A 13,797-nucleotide genomic window follows, 5' to 3' on the forward strand; every position below is an offset into this window, starting at 1 on the left:
ATGATGCAGGCTGCCGGAGATTCCCACCAGGGTTCTACTACTTCTTAGCTGGGTGGCTCTGGGCAACTTCCTTGACCTCTCTGGGCTTCCATTGCCTTAGTCACACATTGTCACATATGCCAGTGTTTGCTGTGTGGATCTGTAGCAGAACGGAAGCCGGGTATGCAGTACACGGTAGGTGTCTAATGTTTGCTCAAATCTTTGGAAGACCCGCTATCTTGACCAAACAGTGCTTGGGATCATGCTTTTTGAGACTTAACCAGGCCAAAAGGTCAAAAAGCCAAGAGGGGTCCAGGAGCACTTTGGGTTGGGTGGACTGCAGATCTAGTTCAACACCTTTATTTCCTAGGGCAGAAAGAAACTCCTCAGACAAAACAGGGTCAAACCTGTTAGTGCCACGTATAACAAGTTTCTCTCTTGCAAGACCTAAAGGCTGAGGGTGTACTGCTGTGGGTAGCTGTATGCTGTGAATGTGTTGCTCTGATTGGTTAATAAAGTGCTGGTTGGCCAGTAGCCAGGCAGGAAATATAGGTGGGACAAAGAGAGAGGAGAATGCTGGGAAGAGGAAGGCTGAGTCAGGAGTCGCCAGCCAGAGACAGAGGAAGCATGATGTGAAAGCACCGGTAAGCCACAAGCCACGTGGCAACTTATAGATTAATAGAAATGGGTTAATTTAAGATATAAGAACTGGATAGCAAGAAGCCTGAGCCATTAGGCCAAACAGTTTAAATAATATAAGTGTCTGTGTGTTTATCTGGGTCTGAGTGGCTGCGGGCCTGGGCAGGACTGGAGAGATCTCCAGCTACAGTGTGCAGTATACTCCGAAGCTCACGGAGCTGAGGTTGGCCTTGCTTGCCAGGATGGCTGGCCCAATATGGCACCAACTAAATGGCACCCCCACCTTTTCGCTCCCACTCCAAGGCTGCAGACCCCCCCGCTGCAGTCCCCCTAAGCAGGGACTGGCCTGAGCAGGGGTAGTAGCCCGCGGGCCACAAGAGCAGGCTGAGCTTCGCTCTGCACCTGTGCAGCTCTGAAATCCGTCTGACCTGAGCTGCAGGGTCGCCCACAGACGACAGGTCACAGCGGCTGCACCAGAGGCTGCTCACTCACTCAGTGACCCGCGCAAATGCTTCCGACTGTCCGGGCATGTGCCGGGGGACAATGCGGATGTAAGGGATGTGTGGAGGGACAGCACTGCCTGGGTCTCTGGGGACATCTGTGACAAAGGGGATGGGGGCAAGGGAGGGGGAGGAGCTAGAGAGGATGGGACAGATCTTACAACCCCCCCCCCAGCAACAGCGGCCCCACCCCAGCCTGTGCAGGAAGCCCTGTTATCCCCGTTCCGAACAATCCGTGAGCGAAGCTCAGAGACACCTAGTCACTCATTTAGGGTCACGGAAGCACAAAGGGGAACAGTGGAGAGTGACAGCCAGGGCTGAGGACCCGAGTGTCTGAGTGTCTGCGTTCACCCAAAAGTCAGCATGTTGACACCCAGCCCCCCATGGTGCAAGTGTAAGTAGGTAGGGCCTGTGGAGCTGTTCAGATCATGAGGATGGGGTCTCCGTAAGCAGGGTCACTGCCCACATCAAAGAGGCTGGGGGAACTCGCTGGGCTCTTCTATTATGTGAGGACACAGCGAGGGACCACAAGGAGCAGGCTCTGGGGAGCCTGGGACTCAGTTTCTGCATCTGTAACATGGAGCATGTACATGCCCCTCAGAACTAGGTTTTCGGCACAAAGTAGATGCTCAGGAAATGCTGGCTCACAGATGTCGGAGATTAGGGGGTCACGGAAATCACCGCATACAATTCCAACATGGACAGAACCACACTTGCTATGTGGCTAAGCCAGGATCCCTGGAAGGCCCCAGCCCTGTCTGTGCCACAGATCCTGGATTGCAGCGTGGTGTCCCCCTTCCCCAGCGAGGCTGATGAGGGGGTGCTTTGTGGAAGGGAATCCAGGGCTGGGGCTGGCAGTGCTCCCCGGGGCATATGCAGGCCACGGGGCGCTGACAACTTACCTTCTTTGTCAGGGCCTTGGGAAGGGTTCCAAAATGGGGCTCTGATGCTCTGTCCACCGGGTTGTTGATGTCTGAGGGGACAGACTCTGTCCTCCGAAGCCTGGCTACTGCTTGGAAAAGAGGGAATTGGTTAGCGGGAACAGACGCCACAAAGACGTACCTGAATCCCGGAGGTGGGAGAGGGGAATCGTGGGGACTCACGTGGGAGGAAGGATATTCTGCAGGCGGGGGCTTCCTTTGTGCACTTGTTGTGACATTTCAACCTGCAAGGAGGAAGAGTCAGTACTCCACAGGGCATCCCAGAATTGCCCAGATGACCCTGACACAGCCTCAGTTTCCCCAAAGCTCTCAGCAAGTATCAGCTCCAAGGTATGGGGGTACCCTGTGTGCTGTAGACACTGTCTTCTGTGTCCCCACAAACCCCTCCCCTGCTTTTAAAGGGGAACCTCCTCCACGTTAGGAAGCTTGGGAAAATCTGACCTAAAAGAAACATTCCAGAGAGGCCGCCAGTATCAGCAAGGGTCCTGGGCCCCCAAGGGTGTCCTCATCCAGACACTGGCCAGTGTGATGAGCAGTTCCCAGCCAGGAATGGAAAGAGCTAGGTTCCCCTTTGGGTCTAGCCAGCCTGGCCCACAGGTCTCGGTGTTCTCGCTAATGTAGTGGGCCGTGGGGCTGTTCTACTGTAAGTACAGGACAGTGTGTGGCTCAGGGGCCGCCATGTGCTGGCCACACTCGCATGGGAGCTGAGGATCTCATTTATTGCCAAATGACCAGTTTCCTCAGAGGTCAGGGCGTCATCGGGATACAATTCATCAGGCTGACTTGCATAAAACCCTGCAGCCTCGGTCCTGATGACGGCCCCGGAGCTGTCACTCTTGGCAGCTCAGATAATCTGAGTGGATCAGCTCCCCGGATGTCTAAATGGCAAACATAAAGCCCAGAAAGGGCAAGTGCCTTGCGCCATGTCACACAGCATCAGGGCAAGGGCAGCTAGGAACTGAGACTCCAGGCCGCCCTCTGGAAGGCGTGTGGGCAACCAGACAGCACACGCCAGACTGTTGGTTCTCACTGTTCCTCCTACACTCATGTCCCTCCCACTGGAAACCATGCTAGGACACAGCAAAGCTGGGTTGGCATAAAGTCTCCACCTCTCCTCACTCTGCCCAGGTATAAGGCAACTCGGTGGTCACGGCTCAACCCTGTGGCCTGTCTCTCAACTTGAGAACTCCTTCTGGATTCCAGTAGAGTTCTCACTTTCTCCCTTGCCTTTAAATTCTTTTTTCCTCGCTCTATCTAGCAAACTTCTCTTCATTCTTCGAAACCCACTCCAAATGTTCCTTTCTTCCAAGAGTATCTCACTTCACCTCACTAAGGAGTCCTGAGCACCTGGTGTGCCCAGTGGCACTGTGAGCAAGCAGCTGCTTAGATGACGTCCTTCGGGTCTGACAGGACAGGAGGCCAAGAATGACGTACTGGGACTGTCGTAAGGGACAAGCACCTGATCCTCCCCACCCCCCGCCCCCCGCCCCCGGCCCATCACCTGCAATGTTTGCATTTCACCCCGAACATCATGCTCTTCTGGCACACATTGCAGACCTGTGACAGCCATGACTTTGTGGAGAACCTGCAGGGAGTAGAGATGTGTGGAGATCAGAGCCTGGCCTCTGGAGGGGTCCCGGGAAAAGGAGACTTGGCCTGACCCCAGAACCCCAGGCATTCTGTACTTGGATTTCCCAGCTGCTGTCAATATCTTAAAGCTGGTGTGGCCAGTGGCACCAAGTGTGGCACCAGCAGCCCAAGCACCGGTGTGCATGCCCTCGACCCCAGCAATTCCAGACCTCGGTGTTTACTCAGCATATTAGTCCCTGGGATGAGATGTCACATGACATCCGGGCACAGCGCTGCTGCAGCCATACACCACAGTAAGGCTGGAAACAGCATGTCCACCAGCACGTGACCACCCTCCATACAGAGGACCACATGCAGCTCTCTGCACACACAGGTGCAGCCGCCTCCAAATCCCACTACCAGATGACCACATTAAGTCGACTAGGACATGATGCCCTGGCTGTGAAGGTCAAGCATCGGAAAAGCCCATCTGTGGTGATAGACTGGGAGAGTAACAGCAGGTGGCAGCGTGAACAAGCAGGAAGAGCCCAAGATGGCTCTCAGGGTGCTGGAATGTTCTGTACCTTCCTCGGCACACACACGGGGCCACAGCTGTAAGCTCCTATGCATGTTTTGCTCTGTGTAAATCACATGGATTTAAAGAGGGGAATAAAGCTGAGCACGAAGCTGTAATACGTGTAGTTTTGTGTGAGAAAGGAAACAGAACACGCACACTTTGCTGTGTAAATCACCCCCAGGTGGGTAAATGTGAAAAGACCTATCGGCAGGCACACCGAGAAGCCAGGGGCAAGCCTGCCAGGGGCTTTTCTCTCTACCCTTTGAAACCTCTTCAATTTTAAGCATATGTATTTTTCAGTCTAAAATCTACCTAACCAAAACCAAAAACAAACCAGAAGACAGACCGGAAGGAGAAGTGGGATTTCAGGAGAGTGGTGTCCCCCGGCACAAAAGCACAAGGCCAGCCCAGGGAAGCGCAGACAGCCTTTCGTTTTCGGAGGAAGGGACTTTTTGAAAACACGGTCCATCACAGCGACAGCAGACTAACTGGCGACAGTGTTTGTGGAGCAGTTTGCAACACACCCACACACATTAGCTCACTTGGGGATCACAACCACCCGACAGAGTTAGGCGGGGCCAGGAGTCTTGAAAACCAACTCAGAGAAGTGGGCAGGGGTCCATCCTCGCTGTGTGAGCCCCAGAGCCTCTTCCCTGCGTCAGCAGCTGAGGGGTTCTGTCGTGGACAAGACTCCAGGCAGAGGTCCCTGGGCACCAGGACTCAGGCTCCGCCCCCGTGGCAGTGACCTCAGATGCACTGCTCAACCCTTGGGAGCTAGAACTTCCCCTTGGGTGAGAACTTGAGGCCAGCATCAGCACAGCTGGAAAATGGCCCACGGTTTCCATGGAAACCACAGGCCCTGGCAAGTTGCACTGCCCTTGGGCCCCTGACAGTGTCCCCTGCTGTGATCACAACAGACTTTAGCAGGGACAACCAGAGCACGGGCAACCCAAGGCACTGCCCGGCAATCCATCCAGAACTCTGTGGCCAGCACACTCCAGTCTTGTGAGCACTGAGGCCAGACCTCTGGATGGTCCTTGCTACAGGTCTCCAGCGGACCTCTTTTATATGTACAAACGTCAGTCTCTGAGATTGTTAAAATCCAGATTGTTGCTGGGTGAAGGTGGCGCACGCCTTTAATCCCAGCAGCTGTGAGGCAGAGGCAGGAGGATCTCTGTGAGTCTGAGGCCAGACTGGTCTACACAGCAAGTCCAGGCCAGTAAGGGCTACACAGTGAGGGAAATCTTGTCTTAAAAAAAGACAAAACAAAACAACAAAAAACTGATGACCAGGTGGAGAAGCATGTGGGCAGGATCTGGAAACATGGATTTTCAACACGCTCCACAGAGGACCCTGATGGTCTCAGGACTTGCATGACATGGAGGCCATGACTGTGGCCCTATTTCTTTGGAACCTGGGGAAGGCTGGAGAGTGATTTCCCTCAGCAGGATGAGAACAAGACACAAGGAGGGGGTAGGTGAGGGACCAGAAGGACCAAAAGGTATCTGGTTCAATAAGTCAAGGGTTCAAGGTGGGTGAGTCTTGTTACCACAAGACAAGCAGGTAGGCCAGAGGCAAAGGGCAACCAGCACAGACCCAGCAGCCCCCTGTGCAGCCCAGGTCAGCTCTGCCCTTCCCACAACTGAACCTACCTGTGTGTCACTGAGAGCCCGATATCCCTTCGTACCAGCTGTGGGGATCCATGAGGGAGGTCTGCGGGAAAGAACAGGCTGGGTAAACCGAGGAGGCTCTGAAGGGGGCTGGCGCATGCCTGAGACCTTCTAGCTCAGAGATCACAGGCTAGATGGGGCATGTTACACAGCACAGCATTGCTTCACTGAACCAACATCCATCAAAGAGGGAAGGGCCGGAGCCAGCTCGACAAGGACGATAGGTATCACCCTCAGCCTCGATTGCTCTCTAGCACACGTCTCTGCCCAGCTCTGCGGCTGGCACACTTGTCTACCTATGATGGGTCTGCTTCGGTGGGAGGCAGGCTGGGGGCACAGCAGGAATGCAAGGGCAAGAGAAGCTCAGATGCATGCCAGCCTCTTGCCCCCTTTCAGGGGCATTCACCTTTAGGGTTCAGTTTTGGCTAATTCTGGTTAAACAGAGGGCACAGGGCTGGTCAGGCATGCAACTCCACCTGCACCCTTCCAGCCAGCAGACTTTGGAGAGAGTCCTTGCTGATCTAGGCAGGAAGAGCAAGGAGAAGGTGCGCTTCTTCTGGGCCATCCCTGGCCTTCTTTCTCTGCCAAGGAGGACCATAGGCTTGGAGGGTCCCCTCTGCTTACCTTCTGTAGGCCCCCTGGGGGCTCCCTCTCCTGACATGGGTTCCTCTAAGGGCAGGCACCCCAGTGTTTATGGTAAGGCTGGCTTTGCAGTGGAACAGCTCTGGATACTGTCCATCACCCATATCCTAGCCTCTGAGCCCAAAGAAAAGATTTGGGGACTCAGGACTCCTCAGTGCGGATCAGTAGACTATTGCAAGATTTTTCCTTGATACACAGGGAGGGTCTGGATTTTTATCCCATGTATCAAAGGTCTCTATAACCCAGAAAAATCAGGAGCACGGTGCTCAGGTGACTAATGTCCCTTGAGTCAACACACGCACACACACACGCACACACACACACACACACACACACACACACACACACACACACACACACGGTAGCTACTGCCCCTCCTCACTCCTAATGTTCGACACACCGATGGTGGTCCCAACACACTGACTCATCTATGGCCACAGATTCAGTGGCACAAGGCGGGACAGAGGTCCTCCCTTACACACCAAAGAATTGTGATCGTGACAAAAGGTCCTCTGCCACCCTCCTGATGACTGGGAACCCACAACCCGATCACCTGCAGCTCTCTGGCACCACCCCCATGAGGCTGTTGCTCCTCAACTTCCTCCCAGGGCACCCCACTCCAGTCAGCAGCCAAGGCCATCAGAACACACCACTCTGAGAGGTGTGAGCTGCCAGCCACAGAGAAATAGTAGGAAGCTGAGAGAGAGGCCAGTCATCAGGCTCCGAGCCTGACCTTTATTTGTCATGTTGGCCACAAGCATGCAACCACGTGTGCCAGCCAGCACTGATCTGGATCCAGATGGAATACTGGCTCTCACGGCTGTGGTCCCAACACCATCACAGCCACTGGAGGATGAGTGGTGATGGCTGGGGACATCCTAGGGTCAGAGGTTCGGGCTTTGGTAATGGCCCTAGAGAAATGCAGGCACCCTCTTCTCCTTACCGGTGCCCTCCTGGGACCCTGCAGCAGCTCCCCAAGGACTGCCACTGCCAGCCAAGCCCTGCCTGCCCTCTCTCCCTGGGCCTTCCCGCAGCCACTGTTATCAGCTAGCTAGTAGAAAAACAAATCACTATGTCACTTAGAAAACCGCCCCCCCCACACTGCTGCTTCCACACTCGGGCCACCCAAAGCAGACTCAGGAGGTCCAGCTGACCCCTCTGACTCCTGTGCAGTTTGTGAGTATATGTGACACCCTGATCACAGCTGGAGATAGAGGGGAAGGGAGGGGGGCTCCAGGGTTGCCTGGGCTCCTTTTTCTCCCCCAGGAACTGACACCCTCAGATCTGGAGCTGCCTCTGGAAATGCCTGTCTCCCAGAGAGGGGAGCCCTGAGACATCAGCAGGGTAGTGGGTGGATGACATCTCCCACCCAGAGCACAGCTTTCTGAGGCAGCTCAGAAGAAAGGAGTCGTCTCAGGGGTCACTACAGAGAGGGTCAGGTGGAGACAGGCTTGGTACAGGGCTCGTGTGAACCGAGACACTTTCAAAGCCTCTACTTCCCGGGGCTGGGCTAGGGCCAGCCTGTCATTTAAGGCCGGCTGTCTTAGAGCTATTTCACGAAGCGGTTGCCAGCGCTTCTGCTTCTGGACTACGGAACAGCCAGCCAACGGGGCTGAGGTGGGGTCAGAGAAATCCACCCTAGACATGGACAGCGACTCGAACATGACTTCCAGTGGCAGGAGGGATGCAAATGAATTGTCCTTACCAAACCTGGAAGACAAAAAGGAGAGCAAGGGGGTGATGTCACCACATTGGCTCAGCCTGTGCCTGGAAAACTACCTGGGAATAGAGCGGGCCAAGGGCCGAGACAAGGGCCGGAGACCTGGCTCTGTGTGAGCCTTGCGAGCCACCCAGCATGGCATATTCACCCCTTTGAGGAAACAGGATCTTCCTCGGTCACGTGACCCATGGGGGTGGGTGCCCAAGGTCCAGAAAGAAGGGGGTGTGTGTGTTGGTATATTAGAGAGGCAGGGGATTGGGTAGGAGAACAGGGAGGCGGCCATGCAGACCTGAAAGGTGGATTCCAGAAAAGGTCAAGTGGGGACGTGCTCTGAGCAAGCCCGTCCTCTCCTCTGGAACTCCCCTCTCCCAAAGGAGGCAGGGGGCTGGGGAGGGGGATGAGGACTTTCTGCTGCCCTTAGAGCTCACGGGGAACCTCTGCCAGGGCTGAGTCAGGTGGCAGGGTTTGAGGGGAGCGGACTCAGAACCAGTTCCCTACTTGGAACACGGGACAAAGCCTACTGCTCTTCTCAGGAGAGAGTGAGAAACGAGGCCGTTAGCTTCAGGCCACCGTGAGGTCCTCTCCAGTGGACCCATCGGCTAATGGCCATTCTCCCAAACTCTCCAGCGGCACCTGGAGGAGGCGGGGCTTGGTGGCACAGCTGGATAAGAAGGGTAGCACAGGGGTTTCTGGGTCTCTGCTCCACGGTCAACAACGCAAAGCCACCTCAGCCACCCAGTGTCTGACACGTCACGGGCCCAAGGCAGGCTGCATGTGAGCAGAAAACCAAGAGGGACGCCAAGGCCCTGGGGACCCTCTAGGAAAGGAGTGCATGTGATGGAAAAGAGCCAGGTGCCTGACCCCCTCAGGGAAGAAGAAAAAGAACCGTAAGAAAACAGTGAAACCCACAATATCTAACCCCCGCCCCCCCTGGAAGGGACACGGCAGCATGACGCCATGAGCGGCGTTTAAGTCAGGCTGCTCTCACTATCGTGGATATCAAGAGCCCTCCTATCTGGCTTGGCTTCAGGTGGGGGTGAGGAGACAGGCCCTCTTTTTATGGAGCACCTCTACAGAGACCTACACGAGCCACCGTACGCCTGCCTTTGGACCACGTGTAAACGCCATTTAAATAGTTGTTATACTGCACTGTCAAGACGTAAGATAAGAGAAAAACTGTACCTACATAACAGTCTTTGCCCCAAATGTTTTCTTTGTGTGTGCTGGAGATGGGAAGTGTTCCATCACAAAACCATATCCCCAGCTCTTTCCCAATATTTTTAGTCCCTCAATGGTGGGTCCTCAGAAGCATCCCATGAACACAGAGAAGGAACCCATTTAACTGCCAGGGCACAACATCTGGAATTCCGTTTGGTCTCTCAGTGACCAGTCATGTTCCAGACAGGAGCTGCTCTGCTAGCCGATGAGAATCAAGTCTTTGGGTTTTAAGCACTGGAGATACAGGGCCTGTTTGTTACTGTGGCCGAGTCTAGCCTATCCTGACTGATACATGGCATCATTTTATATATTTATGTATGTACAGAAAGAGATCTGTTGGGATTCAGTCCAACTGCATCAGAATGATGGACACCTATTTTTTCCTCCACACTTTTTTTTTTTTTTCCCGAGACAAGGTTTCTCTTGTGTAGCTTTGCGCCTTTCCTGGAACTCACTTGGTAGCCCAGGCTGGCCTCGAACTCACAGAGATCCGCCTGCCTCTGCCTCCCGAGTGCTGGGAATTAAGGCGTGCGCCACCACCGCCCGGCCATCCTCCACACTTCTATGTGGGATGACTTTATCAGTCCTTTGTATGTGCCTAAGAGGAAGTCACAGGCCAAACCTACCTCATTGGGGAGACTTCATCGATTCGGTTGCCCAGCTGGGACTCGTGGGACTTGCTGCGTGTGAGTGTGGGGAAGTTGGGTAGCAGCTGGAAGACCTTGCGGCTTGGCGGTGGGGGTGTCCTTGGCGGCTTCAGCTTGGCGTGCCGTCGTAGCTGGGGTGTGGTAGGGGGTGTGATGAAGCTGTGCAGGGCCCGGGGGGTCAGCCGGCCACTGGCGTGCAAGGGAATACAGGTGTCCGAGAGGCCCTCACTGAGGCCAGGGCCTGGAGAGTCCGAGGCAGGCAGGGCTGACACGGAGACGGAGCGAGGACCCTGAGTGCCGGCACCCGCTCTGCCCAGCGGGGAGAGCATGTCCACTGAAGGTCCCGAGCTGCTTTCCCGCTGCGCCTCTGCCGAACTCCAACCGGAGTCCTCTCTGTGCTCCCCTCCTGTGGACCAAGGGGTCAGTCAGAAACACAAGGGACACAGGGTGTCGCTATTACCCGAAAGCATGGCCCTCTGGCTGAGGTGAGACTGTTCCTCGGCGGCGGTGGCAGGCTCTGCCCCCAGCGTCACCTGGCTCGTCAGGGGCTCTCGTGCACCCAGCAGTGCCTTCCACGGCACTCGGCCGACACCAGGGGGAAACGCCGGGGCACCCACCCCGAAGTGGGACATCAGAAAAGGAAGAGGTGACAGGTCCTGTAGAAGGCTGAGGTGTGTGAGGCAGGGTGAATTCTGCTTCAGGACATTAGCTGGGGTGGGGTGGGAGGTGGCACACACCTGTGACCCCAGGGAGGTAAAGGTGGAGGGATCGGAAGTTCAGGGGCATCCTTGACTACATGGTGAGTTCAAGACCAGTCTAGGCTACAAGAGAGACCCTGTTTCAAAAACCAAAAAGGAAAAAAGAAAAAAAAAAAACAAAAGCCTTCAAACATCTGCCGGGTGTGGCAGTACATGCCTGTCAGAGACCATGCTTATAGAGTAAGACCCTGTCTCAAAAACAAAGCGGAACCAATCTAAAACAAAAACCAGGAATCAGCCAGGCTTGGCGGCACACATCTGCACCCCAGCACTCGGGGAGTTGGCACAGGAAGATGGTGAGCTGACAGCCAACCCAGACTACACAGGAAGAAAAGACCGGAAGGGGAAATAACGGCAGCATCTCCCACCCTCCACAGCCGAACACTGAAAAGCACACCTGACCTTTAGTGACCCTTAGAGTTCATTTCGCCTCCACAACAATCCCGTCAGAGGGGCGGCTGTTCCCTTATTGTGCAGATGAGGGACTGAGGCACAGGGCGGCTGAACTCTCACTAGGTCCTGCTGGGGCGCAAGCAAGATGCTCTGACCGCTTGCGACCCTGGCGACCAGTGAAGAAGTCATGCGGGACGATGGGAAGCCCGAGACCTGTCACAGGACCTGTCACAGGAATTCGGGAGCTTCCCAGCTGGGAGTGGACCACAAAGAAGTGTGAATGTTCTTGTCCCTAGGGCTGTTTCCTGCCATAGTGGACCCCAGGCGTATGTATCCAGTACCACACACGCTCAGGTGCTGTGAGTGAGGAGCTTAAGCCTGGTCCTTTTGGGGATAAAATAAATTAGCTGGGCACGGTGGTGCACTTGAGAGGCAGAAAGGCGGATCTCTGTGAGTTTGAGGCCAGCCTGGTCTACACAGGGAGCTCTAGGCCAGCCAGCATTACACAGTGAGACCCTGCTGGAGAGGAAGCAGGCAGCTCAGGTCTTGTCAACCTTTTCAACGAGGCCTGCTTCCATCCTTAGGCTCACTTCAGTGCCTTCTCTGGGCGGTGGTGGGAACGTCAAGTCAAGAGTTGGAAACTGTTTCCAAGGGAAGACACGAAACGCCTGTGGACAATCCCTGAGGAGATTGTGGTAATGGCAGGATTATACGAGGTCTGGGACAGCCCTGGGCACACTTCCGGATAAGTCTACACAGATTACCAAAGGGGCCTTGTGAGCAGAGAGCCGGAGCAGCCCATGAGACAGGGGCCGCTGGGGAAGGGCTTGGCGGAGGGAGGCTGGAATGCAGGAGGTGAGTGGAGGGGCTGGGGCAGCACAGAGGCCTTCCCGAAAGAACTCACGGGAGGCCTGTCAGACAGGCCCGGCCTGAAGGCCAACTAGGGATTCCTAACAATGGCTGAAGCTTCCTAGGTCAGACTGGCCAGAGCAACTGGGCTCCCAGGCCCTGGAGACTCTGAGAGGGCTCCCTCAGGGCCAAAGCCCAGCATACTTTCTTAAGAGCCACACCAAAGCTGCCTCAGAAACCCTGACGCCCACCCCCCCCACCCCCCCACCCCCCTCCCCCCCCCCCCCCCCCCCCCGTCCCAAGGCCTACTTCAGCAGAAGTCCCACCTCCCAAGGAACTGGCCAGGCCTGGGAGCACAGGCAGGAACAGAGTCCGAGGGGCGGGAGGGAAGCAAGCCTCTCTTACCCAGGCCGGTCACCTTCCGAAGGCAGGTGAGAGCTTGCTGAAGCCGGCTACACTCCTCAGCGCTGGCCCCCCAGCGCCGCAGCATCTCCTTGGCCTTGGACTCATCCATCTCCAGCAAGGCATCCAGTGTTAGCTCCTGGGGAATCTCCTGGGGGCAGAGAAGGGACAGGAAGAAGGCTGGGGGAGCAGTGAGGGAGTCTCAGACCTCTGGCTTTGCAGGGCAGGCCTCCCAGCTGAGTGGCAGGAGCCAGCTGCCGGCTGGAGCCTCTGACCAGAAGCCACCACTTGTCAGGGACGCAGGCAGAGCGCACTCGCACCCCCACCCTCAGGATCGCAGAAACAGCAGCTGAAGGCGAGTGCCACCTTTGGGCTGGGGTTGAGGCGGGGAGAAAACACCAGAAAGGTCTGGATGGGAACTCGCAGCCTCTCTCTCTTTTAATTCTTTGGTACAGAAAAGCTGGAAACTGTGACACCTTTGGTAGCCCTGCCCAACTTGACTGTATCTGAATCATACAAGAGAGATCTCAAACTAAAATGTCTTTAACGAGGATAAAAACAACAAAAAGAGCCCGGGCCAGCAACCGCAGAGGCGTTCAACAACTTGTATTTACGTCGGTCAAAGCAGGTCAGCTGGACGGGCCACGGGCCTGTTAGTCCCATCTACTCGGGAGGTTGAAGCAGGAGGAGCCTAAACTCAAAGCCTACCTGGAGTAGAAAGCGAACTCAAGGCCAGCTATGACAACTTGGTGAGACCGTGAAGGCTGAGGCGGCTGCCGCAGCTCAGTTGGCAGCGTGTCTGTCTGCCCGCAAAGCCCTGGGTTCTAGCCCCGGCACTGCGCAAACCAGGCATGGTGGTACATGCCTATACTTCTAGCTCTTAGGAGGTAGGGGCAGAAGGATCACACGCCCAAGGTCATCCATGCCTGCACAGGAAGTCTGAGGCCAGCCTGGGTTGCATAAGACTGTCTAAAAGGGGGGTGGGGTCGGGGAAGCAGGGCTGGATGTGTAGCTCGGTGGTAGAGTATTTGCAGACCATTGTCTCATATTACATCTGGAGAACGAGCCTCAAAGGGCTACACTGCTGGACAAAATCCTGGGGGGGAGGCGCCCCAAGATGGAGCTTGCCTTGCCTGCAAATTTGATGACCCAAATTCAACCCCTGGAACCCACAAAAGGTAGAAGGAGAGAACTGACTCCACCATGATGTCCTCTGACCCTGTACATACACACTGTAGCATACGCATGCGCGCATACCGTACACGTACAAACATTAATACTAAAATGAACTTT

General features: G+C 55.4%; 1 protein-coding gene across 8 annotated transcripts in view; it reads right to left on the minus strand.

Annotated features, from left to right (window-relative positions):
- The window catches only part of Ksr1 (kinase suppressor of ras 1), a 136,950-nt gene that overhangs the window by 22,642 nt on the left and 100,511 nt on the right, over positions 1–13,797 (minus strand). For all 8 annotated transcript variants that reach the window (XM_028866908.2, XM_028866907.2, XM_028866910.2 and 5 more), the window contains 7 exons: positions 12,508–12,655; positions 10,082–10,508; positions 8,223–8,227; positions 5,858–5,918; positions 3,561–3,644; positions 2,222–2,283; positions 2,021–2,127 (listed from right to left, as the gene is read on the minus strand). In XM_028866908.2, the coding sequence (XP_028722741.1) occupies positions 2,021–2,127; positions 2,222–2,283; positions 3,561–3,644; positions 5,858–5,918; positions 8,223–8,227; positions 10,082–10,508; positions 12,508–12,655 (894 nt within the window). The remainder of the gene's footprint in view (positions 1–2,020; positions 2,128–2,221; positions 2,284–3,560; positions 3,645–5,857; positions 5,919–8,222; positions 8,228–10,081; positions 10,509–12,507; positions 12,656–13,797) is intronic.

This window comes from Peromyscus leucopus, chromosome 8b (assembly GCF_004664715.2).
Source record: "Peromyscus leucopus breed LL Stock chromosome 8b, UCI_PerLeu_2.1, whole genome shotgun sequence".
Lineage (NCBI taxonomy): Eukaryota > Metazoa > Chordata > Mammalia > Rodentia > Cricetidae > Peromyscus > Peromyscus leucopus.